Raw genomic sequence first — 17,335 nt, forward strand, 5'->3', positions numbered from 1 at the left:
AGTGGCTAAGAAGTAGCAGGAACTCAAATATTAGAGTGAGTTCCAGTGAAATGATGTTCGGGTGTAACTAAACAGGAAATTATATGACACCACATGCTGCAACATATGTCCTGTGAATTGCTTCAACCGCAAGATTTTCCACCAAAGAAGAAGAAAGAACATGAAAAATAGGAAATACTAAGAACTCCATCACTGTGACGCCTGACACCAACAACCGGCTTTCTCAGATTCGAAGACGCAGCATGGAAACGGCATATTTCCTGTTTTTTCTACACCTTTCCTTGAAGGGATACTGTGAAGCAAATCATCAAACAAACAAATCAGGTATTTATCATAATACAAATTGTATATCATACATTACAGCAGAAGTGTTTTAAAATGTTGCATTTTTTTAGAGGAAGTGTGAAGAGTGACTATTTTAGATTGAAATATGACAACAACACAACTCATCTGTGTGTCCAGATCTTCAGAAGCACTACAAAGCTGAGGAGGGACAAAACTTTACGATGCCATACTGTAACTGTTCAAAGATGGTGGATATGAAGAGTACAAGTTCCAGTGCTGAAGGAGGAAGAAATGAAGAGCAATTCCTAGACTGTGGAAAACTATTTATAGCTGAAGCTAAACATTCTGGAAATTATTCATGTTTCACAAAGTAAATAATGCTAAGTTCAAGTACTGATATGTTGTATACAGTGATATGTTGTTCCTATTTTAGGCATGTTTAAAGACACTGCACCCTGGAACAGTTTTTTGGTTTTTGCTGCTGTAATTGTTTCTCTTGCCCATAGAGACCCTAACGAGGACTCAGATAAAAATAGCACAAAATGCCAAATGTTACTAAAAATCACTGTTTAATCAAGGAATCCATGCCCTGACCCACCAGGGCATGGATTCCTCTAAACCCCTGAAGGTGGGTTGTAGTATCTGGCAGTGTTGTCTGACATTTGGTTTATTTTATTAACTCTTTCTTTATTTTAAGTCATAATTTAGAAATCTAAACTATGACTGCCTCTGAGTGGATCACACTGCAAATCATCCCACCTTTCTGCACAACCTAATTAATGGATCTTGTCTTGTCATTCTCTTTTTAGTCACAGACAAAGGAGTCTTTATATAAGTCCTGTAAGTTATGAGGTAAGGCCTACAATGATTGGACTGTTTTTTTTTTCAAGCACATCCCACAGATGCTTGACTGGACTGAGATCTGGGGAATTTGGAGGCCAAGTCAATACCTCAAATTCATTCCACAAATTCAATACCTCAAAATCAGTCCTCAAACCATTCCTGAACCATGTTGGTTTTGTAGCAGGGAGCATTATCCTGCTGAAAGAGGCCACAGCCATCAGATAATACCATGAAACGGTGTACATGGTCTGCAACACTGCTTAGTTAGGTGGTACGTGTCAAAATAACATCCATATGGATGACAGGATCCAATGTTTCCCAGCAAAACATATCCAAATGCATCACACTGCCTCTGTCGACTCGACTTCTTCCGACCAGGACCCTGTCGCTGGTTTTACCAGTGATAATACTTGATATTAACTGCTGCCCGGGAATATTCCACATGAGCTGCAGGTTGGGAGATGCTCTGACCCAGTCGTCTAGCCATCGCACTTTGGCTCTTGCCAGACTCACTCAAATTCTTACTCTTGACCATTTTTCCTGCTTTTAACGTTAATTATGAGGACAGACTGTTCACTTGCTCCCTAACATATCCCACCCACTAACAGGTGCCACGATGAAGTGATAATCAGTGTTATTCACTTTTCCTGTCAGTGGTCATCTTATGTCAGATTGATGTTTATTAGCATAGAAAGATGTCTGTGGGTTTCACCCTCATCATTTTCACTGTAGGTGTTTCAGCATGACACCTCTTCTCAGCCACTAACAGATATACACATGAGAAACCTGTTTTCACTTTAAACGTGTCAAAGTGTGAGTCACACCTCTGAGATGTTTAAATGTTATCATTAGTCAATGAAACTTCACATTTATAGTACCTTTCACAAATCCGAATGCGGCCCAGTTCATTGAGTGCAGTAATTTAATTAAAACTTGTTTAAAACCTTTTTTTAAAACTATCTTCAAATGCAAAATAAATTGTTTTCAATGAGTGTAAATGACTTGCTGCTTCACAAATTTCTATTACCTGTTCGTGTCTCTGCTATCCAGTGGCAACAAGCTGTTCTTCCGTCTGCAAGTGGAGAAAATGAGGTGCCTTTGGCATAATGAAAGCATTAAAATCCTGGTTGTGAGTGCTGGTGGTCACATCTCCTGCCCAGGCTTCGGCTGTAGTAACAACACAAATGTCACTTGGTACAAGGTGAGGTCCATACAAGATAGTAGTAACCACTTCACAATCTAAACATTGAAATCACAGTGTCAAAGTGTGCTTTCTTACAGAATAAAAAGAAGGTTTCAGACCAACACAGGCAGTCCCGGGAAGTCAGAGAGGTGTTATATCTCGAACCAGTCTATGAAAAGGATACTGGAGTATTTTTCTGTGACACACAAATAATTGAGGGAGGAGTGACATGGACTTTGAGGACAGGGGTTGAAGTCATAGTTATACGTAAGTGCTGTCTTCATGTTCTCATATGTATGTGTATTTTTGTTTTCTTATATGATCAAGATATTATCACTATGGTTAAAAGTTCATGATATATATATATATAAGTACCACCAATTTTGAGCAAACACAGTAGCATACAGTTAGGACCATAATTTTTTGGGATGATGACAAATTTGTGTCATTTTTCTTTGTGCTACCACAGTGGATTTTAAAATCAATCAGGATGAAACTGAAATACAGACCTTCAGCTTTAATTCGAGGGGCTTAATAATCAATATTTTTAGATTAGCTGTAAATTACAGCATTTTTTAAATAAATAACCCCCTATTTAAAGAGGATCGAAACTAACTGGGCACACAAACAGAATTTTAAATACAATGATGATTTTAAAAAATATGGAAGAGAATCCTTTGCAATCATTGTGTAGCCCACCCGTACTTTCCGTGCCAGGTAAGCACCTTGGGTTCTTTAAACCAAACAACTTTAATCCAATAAGAGTATGTCAAATATTACTTAGTCTCTTGAGTGTTGTTAGATGAACTTTAAAATACTAGGATACCTATATTTAAAACTATCAAATGCAGGTATTGCAAAAGTAACAAATTTAGTACACTTACAAATCGCTAATGTAACACTTAGTCATCAAATACCCCAACCTTGACTTGGACCAGTTTCAGAAATAACTGAGTTGAATTAAATTATCTTGAAAACTAAAACAGAGAATTAGTGTGAAAACGTGATGGTCACTTCACTCAAAGACGAAAAAATACATAAAATATTGTACCCTATAATGCTGAACTTGCAGTCTTTATGCTCTTGGAAGAGCATGATGAGGAAAAGAACTCGCTGTTGGAAGCTATCTGACAGTAAAAGTCTCTGCACCTCTAGCTTGTAGTCTCTCAGTCAGTTCAAGGAATGAAGAGTGATCGGAAGACATCCAAAGATGGTGCGGACTCCGTCTTAGTATCACATACACTCTAGGTTGTCTTGGCATCTCTTAACTAACTGATAAATATTCACAGTTTCTACATATTTAGCCACTCAGCTAATGAGCTGACACCCGTGTGTGTTTTGATGCTAACTTAAAGCTAATGCAAACATGAGCAGCTGCACTGTTTTTTTAGGAGAAATGTCTCCAGCTTCGAATATAGCCCTGTACACTTCATCCTGCTACTTCTACGAGCAGTCACATGATCAGTAAACACTAATTACCTTTTCTACTCACAGCCATACATGCCCGTAACCATTTGCACCACCTTTTCTGACACATAATGCAGTATGCTTTGGCTCATGAAGTTTTCTGCCTGTCTAATTTGGCCTTCCTGTTCTTAAATGCAATCGGTGGATTGCGTCTTTTTGTAATCTCTTTGCACTCACATTCATGAAGCAATTTCTTGCATGTAGATGTCAGTGATATGCCTACCTTCTTGAGAAAGTTCTCAATTTAGCTGGATGTTGCAAAAGTTTTTTGTTTGTTTGTCTTAACCAAGTTAAAACTTCTGCGATCAAGAACTTTAATTGTCTTCAATGGTCTTTAAGATGTTTTGGTGTTGCTGAACTGGCCAGTGCATTCATTTTTATTTATTTTTTTTACAATCTACCATACTGGTTTTTGGCACATGATTAAGACTCAACATGATGGCCTCCTTCATTTGCACCTCTTTGGACTGCATACTAAGAGTTCCAGTGAACAGCATCCAAATATGGGAAAAAACAGTATGGGAATATGTTAACAATGGCTGTAATTCCGAAACAGTTTGTGTAACACATTCGTCAAAGTCCTTAAATTAAAGCTGAAACTGCACTTCAATAGCATTTTGGCTGTTTGATTTTAAAATCCACTGTAATAGTGAACAGCAGGCAAAAAAAACAAGCAAAACTACAAAAAGTTGTGTCGTATTGACCTAACTGTAACTCTAGGGTTGTTAATCTTAACCTAACTGCTGGGCATTTAAAATTACATTGTCCAATTCATACATACACAGTTGCACAGACTTCACGTCCTTTCTGCGCATCTCAGTACAGCTACCAATCACAACATTCATTTTCGCCCATAATTCTTCAGCTTAAAATCATGAGCCTCAACACCAGCATCTCTAAGCTTTCATTTATTCACTAAAACATTTCTACACTGAAACACTGATTGGCACAGCATCAATAGTCGCCAGATGTTTTATCTGGTTAATGCTCTATACATAGTCTAGCTATTAACATTCAGCGACTGCACTATTCCATTCCTGCTATTGCTATGTGATCCAGGGTGCACATAAGTGGTCCACAGGTGCGCATTCGCTATCAAAATAAAAGACGCACACCAGATAAGAAGTTGCAACGCGCGTTTGCGTCCATAAGATTTTCTGGAGGAGGACAGACATTTGTTTAGAATTCTTAAAGATGTCAAAGAAGCAAGCTCCTTTAAGCAATTACTTTGGTGTTCCTGCACCTCCAAATAAATGTCAGAAGGAGTCCGAACCACAAAAGAAGCGCATATTCTCGGAAAAGTGGTTGCAGGAGGTGAGCTGGCTTCAAACAAAAGATGAACCCACAGAGATGTGGTGCAGAATATCCCGTGAAAATCCCACTCTAGCAGACAAAAACAGTGCCTTTTATATGTACGCAAATGCGCGTTGCAACTTCTTATCTGGTGCACGTCTTTTATTTTGACGGCGAATGCGTGTTGTTTCCCAACAGTGTCTTGTCTTATCTTGTTGTACTCTTGCTATTGCACACTTGAGTGTCCACATTGATCTCTTATGGTGCACTTGCAAAACAGCAGACATCACACACAGAGCTTATCCTATCGCCCTGCTCAGTTTTATGTCACAGTTTCCACCCTTCCAGCTTCCCAGTTCAATTGCTAAACTATGAAGTTAAACTCATGACCAGTTGCACCAATTGTTTTATTCACAACAGTTTTTTTTCGTGAAAGCTCCAATACCATGCTTCATGTCAGCTGCAGCACCACTCTTAAAGGTTATTAAAAGGGGAATTTTAATATAATGCTTTATTATAATCCTTACAGAATGTAACTCAGGGGAAGAAAACACATTGGTTACACAACTTGCATCTTTCTGTTTTGCTTTGTTTTGTTAGGTTATTTATTGCAGTCGTTTTGCAAAAGATTGTGCCACTAAAGGCTAGCAAACAAAAAAATGCAAAAAGATATATATATGTATATGTATATATATATGTGTGTGTGTGTGTGTGTGTGTGTGTGTGTGTGTGTGTGTGTGTATAAGACACATATATACATAAGTTATGTGTTTCCTCTTACTTGCTTTTAATAGATAGTTTGGCCAATTAGAAATCTGATACTACAGTCTAATAAGATAAAAAGTAATACTAAAGTAGGCCAACGCATACTACCGGATAGAACAGCATGGCCATATCTTGCAAGATCTAATGTCTGTATGTACTCATTTACACATTTACACATCAAACAGATGTCCCAAATTTAAGCATCCATTTTAACACACTTTTGAAAAGTCAGATTCTATAAATTGCAATAATATTTTTTTTCTAGGCCAGGTCAGACAAATTTGTTCTTTCACCAGTATGTCATTAGTGTATTAATTTACACTGATGCAATGGCATTTCATCCATATTCCTATCCCATAATTTCAAGAAATATAAAATTACACAAGGGACACCTGAATGCCACTGTCCTATAAGAGAACCATTTACATCCCAAACTCAATTTGTACATTACACACTCTACCAAAGAATGTTATTTGGTTCATATGCTGCTCAGAAACTGAATACCACAGGGCCTAACCCACAGGAGGCGGTTAAGTGGTTAACTGTTTGTGTGGTTGTTGCTATCATTGCTTTCCTGTGTAAGAACAACTTAGAATGCATGCAAATACATATGGTGATAGACATTTCATTTATCTGTAGATTTGTCTTATAAAAGAGCTCCGGGTATGCAGCTAGCTATAAGTTAGTGCTGTTACTGTTAAAACTTAGCATACTGTGCTCTAAACCCCTCTGTAGCTTGCTGGCAATTGTTGTGATGCAAAAATCAGGCTGACAGAGCTGCCTGCATCTTGGCTTATTTCTGCTTGTTTCTTGCTGAATTTTAAGGTGTCGGTATGTCTTGATATACACAGATTGCAAGGAGTCATTTGAATTATTGTAGTGGCTGTTTCAAAGTAGAGCTCAGATCTATATGTGTATGACTGTTTCTGTAGTAAATTAGGTACACATTTCTGACTTTGTTTCCAATCGCCTTCACAGCACTGCCATCACGCAGTCCTCCCAGGATTCCTGTTGATAATGAGCCAAAGGAAGTGGAAATTGGTGATTAGTTACATCATTCTGAAAAACTTATTTTAAAGAAAAACATGTACAGGAAGTGAACACACAAAATCAAGCAGCCCATTAGTTGTTTGTGTCACTTCTAGTGACCTGCTTTTAATGGCTTTTTTTCTCCTCCACTCAATTTAGGCCAGCCTTACACACTCTTATGTAAGGCACTTTTTCCTTTTGAACTAAATTTTTCACCAAAGATAGAGTGGTACATGAATAATGATGGCAACATGACTCTACTAGACAGTAAGTAAGTCGCATCAGTCCCTTACTACTGATGTTATAAAATCCATGCATGTAGCGTGCAAAGCTCTCAACATAATTTCTGTAATGCAGACAGAATTCCACAAACAGAGAGTCTTTGAAAAAGTACATGGAAGAGTACGAGGTCATACAGGTAGCTACAATAAATGAGGTGACACCACAGCATTTGACGTACACGTACACCTGCATCGCCAGTAATACATTTGGAAACGTCAGCGCCACAATCAAGCTGAAAAGGAAAATTAAAGGTAATAATGTTCTTATTGTTACTTCATGTGTTCATGTTTTAGTCAGACTATATTTGTAATAACACTGTTATATCACTGTGCTGTAGTCACTGTTGTGGTCTGCTGCAATAGACAATGTTTTTGCAAAAAAAAAAAAAAACTAGTCCCCAAACAAGCAAAAAATGTGATGAAATCCAATCTAAAGCTAAAGAGAAAGCTATTTAACTCATATTCATCAGGTTGACACAAACGAAATTCTTAAAGCACGTGAGGGTTGCTCTGTGTCTGCTTGATGTGTAGTTAAACTGTTTCAGTTTTGTGTTCCAGCTTCTACCCATCCAGCTTCCCATGTCGGTCACTCCTGCTTTGAAGACGTAATACAATCTAAAAGTTGTTTTTTTGTTGTTTTTTTCATCTTGCAGTGCAATGGCCATCGCTGGTTGGGTATCCAGTTACAGCCTTCCTGCTGGTGGGTGGGCTGGGAATCATCGTGCATGTAAAATGGCTGGAGATACAGCTCATCTACAGATGCTACTTTAAAAATGGAAAACGCAATGGAGGTTAATGCAGATGCACATAGCCTGGCACACCTGTCTTTCCTCTTTATAGGACATGGCATTACTTCAGGATGGGCATTACATCCATAGGCTAACTGAAACGCTGCGACAATGCTTTAAAATAGTCACTTTCTGTAGTAGTGGCAGTCAATATATTGTTTTGTCTCCACAAAGAAAGACTGTTATCATATGTATTTTTTTTTTCCCACACTGTCTTTCGCAACTTGACACCTCTACCAGATGAGAAAGAGTTTGATGTGTTTCTGTCATATGTGTGGAGCCCTGCATCAGAAGAAGTGTTGGAAGGTGAGATCATTTCCTCCAGATCACCTCTTAATGATGAGGAAGGTAAGCCAAAGCAAGGATTCTTTTTTTACCCTATTACATTTTTAAAAAACATAAAGTAACAGTTTCTTTTGTTGACAGGAAACCTGTGTATCACCAACCTACTTAACGAGGAAGTTAAAGTTACCAAAAAGCCACTAGAGGTGCTGCTGCCCCAAGTGTTAGAGGACCAGTGGGGGTATCGCCTCTGTCTACTGGAGAGGGATGTGATTCCTGGAGGAGGTCAAAAGATCAGATATGTGTGTCTGTGTGAGAGTCTATGTTTCCCAAAAAGGTTGCTAATTTCTTTTTTCTCTACAGCATACACAAATGACGTGGTTCTTGCAATAAAGAAAAGCCAAATGCTTATCTGTGTCCTGTCAGATGACTACTTCACCAACAGTAATGCTGTGTTTGAACTGGAATCAGGAGTTCAGGTAGGATTACATCCTCACAAAGCAGACCTTTTTCTTGTTTTGTATAGTTTCTGTAGTAATCAGACCAGATGGACTGTTACATGTATGACAGGTTAAAATTCATTGATTACTGATCCCCCTGGGATAACCTGTGGCAAAAACGACTCTCACAATCACACTTCTAGGTCACAGTTTTAAATCTCTTCTGCAATCGCATACAAAAATTGTTAATAGCTGATATTATTGGATTTTATCTTTTATATTTGAATACCCAAGTACACTACATTGCCAAAACTATTTTGGCAAATAGTTTGGGGGGGGGGGGGGGGGGGGCAGTATGAAAAGGAAAAAAAGAAAACAAAAAGAAAAGAAAAGAAAAAAAGAAACTTGGATACTGCTAGCATAATGGACAGGGTTTTTGACGGGGCTCCCACACAAACATAAAGCAGGAGATGAAGCATCGCCAAATATGTTTCCAAACCAACCTCGTTCCAAGCAAAAGACTAGAAAATATGGTGAAGCTTATCTTCCCTTTGGCTTCACCTGCACAAGTGCCAAGGTAGGTCTCTGCGACAGAATTAGTTTTCCCTTCGTCTGGAGCAGCGCTGGGCTCTCCAAATCACGGACAAACAGTATCCCACATTCTTGATTTTTAGTTCACAAACACTTCTGTAATGACTAACTACTCCTGACATTTTGGAGATGTTAGCTCTTTGTACAGTAAAGTAAAGGCACATACCTTTGACGTTGCATGACGAACTCTGTATTCCTCGTCCACACGTAAATGCAAAAACTGAGTTTGAAAAAAAATCTCCGTTATTCAAAATGTACGTGTGGAAGAAAGGCCCAAACGCAAAGAAACAGCTGCGTTTTCAAAAGTACCCGTGTAGGTAAGAGATAGTAGTTTATTGCATTGCTACCGGTAATTTATTGCAGATTGCTTTTATTTGTTTAATTGTTTACTAAATGTTTGAGGTGTGAAATAAACCGCAATGGAGTTTGAAAACAAAATATGTGCGTGTGTGTGGTTGGAGGATGTGTTTGTGCGGGGGAGGGGGCGCGAAGAGTTTCTTGTAAAACAAAGGGGGGCCTAACAAAACAAGTTTGAGAACCACTGCACTAAGGCATTATACAATAAAATAATGTGAATAATACATAAATAAAAGAAATTCTTATACAATTCTACCCTTTGATTCTTAAATCAAACCTTAAAAATCACATTAATAACAGAATTTCTTTCCTGACACTCTGTATATCATATCAACATTATTGTACACTTCACTGTTCTCTCACCACCCCATCTTTAATCATCCTCACAATCTAAGCTCTCACATGCAAATGACAACAACAATGATACAAAGGAAATACCCTCTCCACAGTGTCAAAGTATGGCAAAGTGAAACAGCATTAGGTGGTCATTCATGGGAAATTGCTGTCAGTCATTTCCGGATTTTGGATTTTGCCGTTGTGCAAAATCTCCTCATGACCTTCTCTAGGAGGCCAAGTGGTGCAGCCCTCTCTGAGTTGTCAGTTGCGCTGGAAATGGTCCCTGCTTCTCAGTGGTCCTCTTGAATCCTTCTCTCCTGGTCTTCTGCACCTCAGTCTCTCCTTCCATATCCCTCATGTCACACAATTTGTGTAATTTTTGTGTAAACCTCCTTGTTGAGTTTTTTTTAGTTTTTTTTTTTCCCCCTAGTTTCCTAAACCCAAATTTCATTTCTCACACTAAAACAGCCTTCGTCCATGCATTCTCCCGCTCCACTATGGACTCCTCTCCCCACTCCTTGTCAGACCACTGGTAGTCAGTTCTCTTCAGCTTTGTCCTGTGTAATCCACTGTCTCATCTTGCCATTTTACTCCAAAAGTGGCAAATGTCCAACTGAGGGAGTCTTTTCAAAGGTCCCCACCAGAGATCTGGTGGTACTACGCGTTACAGTAACGCGTTATGCGTTACTATAATCCAATTACTTTTTTCAAGTAACGAGTAAAGTAAGGGATTACTATTGCAAAAACGGTAATTAGATTACCGTTACTTTCCCGTAAGCACGCTGCATTACTGCGTTACTAAAACCGTGGGGTTTTTTGCGAGAATGTCTCATGACAGTGACGTAAGAATCAAATCAAATCACTTTTATTGTCACATCACATGTGCAGGTACACTGGTACAGTACATGTGAGTGAAATTCTTATGTGCAAGCTTCACAAGCAACAGAGCTGTGCATAGTACAATAACATAAGAACAAGCAAAATATAAGAATGGCTAAATCTGAGAATAATATGAATAAATATATGTACAATATAAGAGTGTATGCATATTACTGAATGTGTATACTAAATATGTATATCTACGTGTGTGTGTGTGTGTGTGTGTGTGTGTGTGTGTGTACACATATTTTACAAATTAAATAGAGTAAACAACAAGGTTGTCAAGTGGCATTAATGTACAGTATGGAGTGCATAATGTTGACGTTCCAGTAGTGGAGGTGAGGTGTCTATGAAATGTTCTGCAGTCTGATGGCCTGGTGGAAAAAGCTGTCTCTCAGTCTGCTGGTACGGGACCGGATACTGCAGAACCTCCTTCCCAATGGAAGTAGTCTGAACAGTATATGGCTGGGGTGACTGGAGTCCTTGATGATCCTCCCCTCTTTCTTCAGGCACCGCTTCCTGTAGATGTCCTTAAGGGAGGGAAGCTCACCTCCAATTATCCGTTCAGAACACCGCACTACTCTCTGGAGAGCTTTGCGGTTGTAAGCGGTGCTGTTGCCATACCAGGTGGTGATGCATCCAGTGAGGATGCTCTCAATGGCACAGCGATAGAAGGTCCTGAGGATGCGGGGGCTCATGCCGAATCTTTTCAGTCTCCTGAGAAAGAAGAGGCACTGCTGCGCCTTCTTCACTGTTTTGTTTATGTGTACTGACCACATAAGATCCTCAGCCAGATGTACACCAAGGAAGCGGAAGCTGCTCACTCTCTCCACAGCAGCGCCGTTGATGATGGAAGTTAGTGTCCTTGATGCGGGTGTGTACTTCTCTGCACCTCCGGCAGTCCACTATCAACTCCTTTGTCTTTGCGACGTTGAGGGTGAGATGGTTGTCTTGACACCAGTGACTTCCTCCCTGTAGGCCGTCTCATCACCTTTGGTGATAAGACCCACCACTGTAGTGTCGTCCCAGACTTCACAATGATGTTGGAGTTGCTAATGGCCGTGCAGTCATAGGTGTAGAGTGAGTACAGGAAAGGGCTCAGTACACACCCCTGTGGAGCACCAGTGTTTGGTGTGATGGGGGATGAGGTGATGCTGCCCAGTCTGACCACTTGGCGTCTGTCAGACAGGAAGTTAAGGATCCAGCTGCAGAGGGAGCAGCTCAGTCCTAGATCCTGCAGTTTCCTGTCCAGCTTTGAGGGAACGATGGTATTGAATGCTGAGCTGAGCATTGGAAATGCACATCTCCATCCATTCATGATGATGGTGTTTTCTCCATGCTGATGCTGTCTTGCACAGCTGCTGCTGCTGCTGGACCTTTTCTTTCACCACTCAGGACACTGCTGTTGTCTCTTGGTCTGCCATGTTGTTGCTTTGGACCTGCATTTCTTTTCTTCGGGGAGAAGTTAGTGAAAATTCAGCCAAAACTCGGCCTGGGTGTTTCTAATGATGTTAACCTATTATTTTCCTCCGACTGCTGCATGCATGTGGAGATTGATCGTAAGGCATTATACAATAAAATAATGTGAATAATACATAAATAAAAGACATTCTTATACACATCATATCACGGTACCGCACTGGAGTTCACTGAGCTCCAGATTCCATTCAATTCAAAATTTATTTGTATAGCACATTTAAAAACAACTAACCCTTTGGTTAACTAACAGTTAATCAGAGTGCTTCACAATCAGTTAAGAACAAGAGAACGCAATAGGAAAACAAATATAGATAAATTAGAAACAAATACTGATAAATGAGAAGACAATGAATTAACATTAAAAACATAAAACAGGTACTCAAACTGAACTCAAATTAAAAGCCAAAGTAAAAAAGTGAGTTTTAAGACGTGACTTAAAAGACTGAATAGACTCTGAAGTACGAATCTCGTCTGGCAGATTATTCCAGAGTCTGGGTGCTGCTGCTACGAAGGCCCGATCTCCTCTATGCTTCAATCAAGGCCTCGGTTGTGCTAAGAGCATCTGGTTAGGTGAACTCAGCACTCTTTTGGGGTCATACATGTTGAGGAGTTTGTTTAAATAACTAGGCGCCATATTATTTAAAACTTTAAAAGTAAGTAAAAGAATCTTAAAATCAATACGATACTTTACAGGAAGCCAGTGTAAATTTGCTAAACCTGGAATGATGTGTTCATACATTCTCACACCTGTTAAAAGAAGTGCAGCATCATTTTGGACTAACTGCAAGCGATGGAGAGATGAGTGTTAAGGACCCAAAGAGAGTGAATTGCAGTAGTCCAGTCTAGAGGTGATTAAGGCATGAATAAGTGTTTCTAGGTCTCTTGGAGGAAGATGAAGCGGTCTCCATGCCTAGATGCTTGGTTTTATACACCTGTGGCCATGGACTTCATTTTAACAAATGTTTTGATGAATACTTTTGGCAGTTAAGTGTACCTTCTAAAGCTTTATTTCTTCCCTGGACACATTATGAAAACATGCAATTTTCCTTCCAAACTTCGCACTTATGTTTAGCAAATAATGACTATGTAGAAGTTGCCAGTGGAAAACTTTCATTTTGCAAGAAGCACAACCCGAATACAATCCTGTAAGTTTCATTTAATCACTTTAGTGACTTAAACTGAAACCAATAGCTGTGTGAATCTTCTTTTACGATAAAGGTGCAATTTTTTAAACAAGAAAATATTTATAATTTCTTAACAATTAGATTGTTATCGTTTATTTATCATTATTGTTTTGTTTTGGGTTTTTTTTTTTTACACATTTTTAGGCTTTGCTGCAAAACTCTGTCCTAAAACTCCTGCTTTTATGGACCACTAAAGCCTCGCCATCTCTTATCCAGCCTGATCCCCCCCTGCCCACACTTGTGCAAAGGGCCTTGGGAGTGCTACCCAGCCTGGATTGGAGGTCAGGGGAACCTTCCCACAGCAACTTCTGGAGATCTTTAAGGAAGACCATGCCCAAAAACAAAGTGAAGCTAGTTTCAGTGAGGTAGCATTAATGATTATTTTTGGTGTTGGAAGAAACTATAGAATTTATAAGATTACTCTTCTTTTCTTACTGTACATTATATTTATTTACTGTGTACTGTAAAGGTGAAAGTTCTCTTAATATATTTTTCATTAAAATGTTGCAAGCACTTTCAGCAAAAGCCATTCAACCACAATTAACCACAGAATGTAAAAGGAAATCATCATTTAAAAAAAAACACAGAAATCCTTATGATACCTGAAATATTTTCATGTGTATACTGTGCATAGTATTTTTTTTTAACTTTGAAATACTGTTTAACACCTTGGTTTTGCTTTGTACTTATTTTTCTTATATAGAGCTTACAGTTTATCATTCATATTTATTCTCTGAGCGTCTGCAATAAAAAAAATAAATTCTTCCTGGCTTTAACAATGTATTTTGATTCTAAAGGTCAGAACAAAAACACACGTTAAAGAAATTTCCATGACACAGATGTAGATTCATAGCTATCATTTTAACATTTTGGGAGGGGAAAAAAGGGTGAGTCACCTCCTATACTATAGGGCTGGGTATCGTCACTGATTTCTAGAATCAATTCGATTCTTTTTCACAAGCTCCCGATTCGATTCGATCCACGATTTGATTAAATTCAATTTTGACTAAGTCAGAAATATTATAAGTCTGATCAATTATCAGTACTGACACCTATAAGACTTTATCAGAGGTGTGAGCATCACAGCAGATGCCTTTGTGTCAAAGTAACTGAGGATAAAACACAGAAAAACATGAAGGAGATTTTCCTGGCCTGGCTTTAAAGCAGATAACCTTATAAATATACTGCAGTAGAACAAAAACCGAAAAAAAAAAAAAAAACATGAATCAGCATACGATCATTACCTAATGCTGCTGAAGTGAAGCAGAGCAATGTTATTGCAATGAGGTTTTATTAGAGACACAGCTAAGCGTTTTGCAATTTGGCATAATTTCAAAAATTTCACATTTCTTCAGTATTGAACATAAAAAAATGAGGCTTTCTGGTTGGAAGTCTTTTTTTTTTTTTTTAAACCAGTCTACCGCTGTAAACGACGGTAGACTGGCGGGTAATAAGCAAACAAATAATGCAGATTTGAGATGGGAAACTGTTCTTGAAGTACTCTGAGAGAGAGAAAGCCAAAAAAAAGCAAAAGTAAGAGGAAATTCACAATGTTTATGTGAAGCGAAATGTGAAGCATAGTTTGGATCTTCTTTTGCTGCTGGTTCAGTCAATTTTGGTTGGATTGACAAAATCTGCAGCATAAGGATCTGTGAGCTGTCGGCTTTCAGCCCCAACGGCGTGTACGTGCCATCGGGTAAGAAATGAATCGATGTCGCTTTATTCAAGGTGAAATTGATTTTAATTGGAAAATCAATTATCGAAACTCAGCCCTACTATACTATAGTCACCTCCTATACTAACTTTATTAGTGTCCATGAGTATTTGTATGTACCTGGTTTCACATGTTACAGAGACAGTATAGACTGACTTATAAATACACATTTAAAAAAAGGAAATATTTAATGGAAACAGATTTCAGCATAACGTTGATTGAATTTATTAGGGGAAGTTAACAGAACACTCAACCCACAGAAATTCCAAGTTCATATTTCTCATTAAGATGGATTTCCCCCAGACTTTAAAGCACAATGTATATCAGTGAGCTGCAACTTAAAATTGGCCTGATTAACATATCAACAGCACTGTTACCCGCACCCTGGTATCCACATCATGCCGCATTCAGTCTGGGTTTCACACAGAGGTCAACTACAGACATATTAGTTTTGGACATAAAAATGAAATCAGACATATTTCTACAGTAATTAGCCTGAATGGGTAAAGGAAAGCAAGCATAACATAAACACTGAGGTGGCACAGCCGGTGAAAACCAAGGATCTGAAACTGACAAACTCATGCCATGTTTAGTGTACTTCACACTCAAGACAGCATGGGCCTCACACTCTGATTTGTGGCATTTTAAAAATAAAACACTGTGGCACTCCTATTTACATTTTTACACAGAAATTAAGCAAGCAGCACACTTGCTCACCAGCTTTGGATAGGAGCAAAGGAAAATGTGGGGTGTAAGGTGAGAGTTTTGTTTTTTTCATTAACCTAAAAAAGCAAATACAATTGTAGCCATCATAGTGGGGAATTTCTTTTCATCACCAGTTCACACCTTTTACACAGAGGTCAACCAGTATTTCAAAGCGGAAATACAAATTCAGTCACAATCAAAGCAGGCTTAAAGTATTCATCATCACAAACCCACAGAGAAGTTGGAAAAACTAGGACTCTAATGACTAATTATCTGAGCCTTCACTGATATTTAACATGGTTAACCTATACAAAATTAGCTAGTAGTGACAAAATTTGCTGTAGTTATTTACAGGTTTTCTGCTTGGGACTTTAGCTTCCTTTCCCAAAGCTTTTGATGATCAGAAAATCCCTGTTTGCCCTTGTTGAAGGAATTAGGTCCTGCAGATGTTGGCGTTTCCCTAAAAAGGTGACAGAAGTAAAGAAATTAAAGATTTCAAAGCTGACCACAGAAGCCAAGTGCAAAATTGTAAAGTACAGTCTGTACCTCCCAATGTTCTTCATCCTCATCTTTGCTTCTGGAGGCATCTCCTCAGGTTCACTCTACATGACAAAAGAAAGTTAATATCAGCCTCTGAACATCTACTGTTCAAGCATTTGTGTGATCGTGACATGCCTGCATGCACAGGCACTTACATCATCATCCTCGTTAAAAACAGACGCTAGGCCCAGCTTTTTTGCAGGAAGTGATGGCGCAGTCTCTTTGGGCTTCTAAAAACAGGTTGGGGGACATGACAATTAGGAAAACAAAATAAAACACCACAACTTAGCATCAAGCACCACACCTCCCTGCTCAGAAATCACAATCCTTCCTTCAGCTTCTGAATTATAGCAGTGAATAAAGAAGTTTATGTAACAACACAGAAGGTCAACGTGAAACTGACCTCTGATATTTTGGATATTACCAACACCAATATGCATATGAATACATTTATAAAATGGAGAAAATAGGGATGAAATGTGTTTTGTGAGGCAACCGTCATAGTGATGGCTGATCATCCAAAAATAGTCATTTGATTCTTAAGTCCTATTGACTGTTAATGACAATTTTGAAGAACTTTACTCAAGGTAATAAATTGCGATTGCATTCAGAGTGTCTTTTGGAAGCATAAGATAAGATAAGATAACCTTTATTAGTCCCACACGTGGGAAATTTGTTAAACACAGCAACATGCAAATCTTCAACACCTTTCACACTGGTGGCCAGATTCAAATGACATGTGATTTTAAAACTTTTAAAAACTTCACTACTACTTTTTAAAAACTCTTTAGGACTTTTCTGAGCAGTGTGCCATGATCATTTACAATCCCATGCTCTAACTTTGATGCTATTCGGACACTGTGTACAACAAATTCATGGGTGTTACAACACCCA

At 38.7% G+C, this 17,335-nt stretch overlaps 2 protein-coding genes across 5 annotated transcripts in view; one reads left to right on the forward strand and one right to left on the reverse strand.

The window, feature by feature from the left end:
• LOC146525454 (interleukin-18 receptor accessory protein-like) lies at positions 1–17,326 on the forward strand. 3 transcript variants are annotated; one of them, XM_085156447.1, is made up of 12 exons: positions 17–324; positions 463–655; positions 2,179–2,329; positions 2,410–2,578; positions 6,815–6,877; positions 7,025–7,136; positions 7,223–7,398; positions 7,800–7,937; positions 8,175–8,282; positions 8,361–8,501; positions 8,580–8,695; positions 13,627–17,326. In XM_085156447.1, the coding sequence occupies exons 1-12, from the start codon at positions 243–245 to the stop codon at positions 13,849–13,851; spliced, it is 1,674 nt and encodes a 557-aa protein (XP_085012573.1). In that variant the 5' UTR covers positions 17–242; the 3' UTR covers positions 13,852–17,326. The 3 variants fall into 3 exon arrangements, with proteins under 3 accessions (XP_085012563.1, XP_085012554.1, XP_085012573.1); XM_085156437.1 differs by having other exon boundaries at positions 1–324; positions 8,361–8,695; positions 13,699–17,326; XM_085156428.1 differs by having other exon boundaries at positions 10–324; positions 8,361–8,695.
• Positions 15,398–17,335, reverse strand: part of pcnp (PEST proteolytic signal containing nuclear protein) — a 2,957-nt gene continuing 1,019 nt past the window's right edge. For both annotated transcript variants that reach the window (XM_085156549.1, XM_085156541.1), the window contains exons 3-5: positions 16,597–16,671; positions 16,448–16,503; positions 15,398–16,361 (exon numbers count right to left, since the gene is read on the reverse strand). In XM_085156549.1, the coding sequence (XP_085012675.1) occupies positions 16,250–16,361; positions 16,448–16,503; positions 16,597–16,671 (243 nt within the window). In that variant the 3' untranslated portion in view covers positions 15,398–16,249. The remainder of the gene's footprint in view (positions 16,362–16,447; positions 16,504–16,596; positions 16,672–17,335) is intronic.

This window comes from Neolamprologus multifasciatus, chromosome 1 (genome assembly GCF_963576455.1).
Source record: "Neolamprologus multifasciatus chromosome 1, fNeoMul1.2, whole genome shotgun sequence".
Classification (NCBI taxonomy): domain Eukaryota; kingdom Metazoa; phylum Chordata; class Actinopteri; order Cichliformes; family Cichlidae; genus Neolamprologus; species Neolamprologus multifasciatus.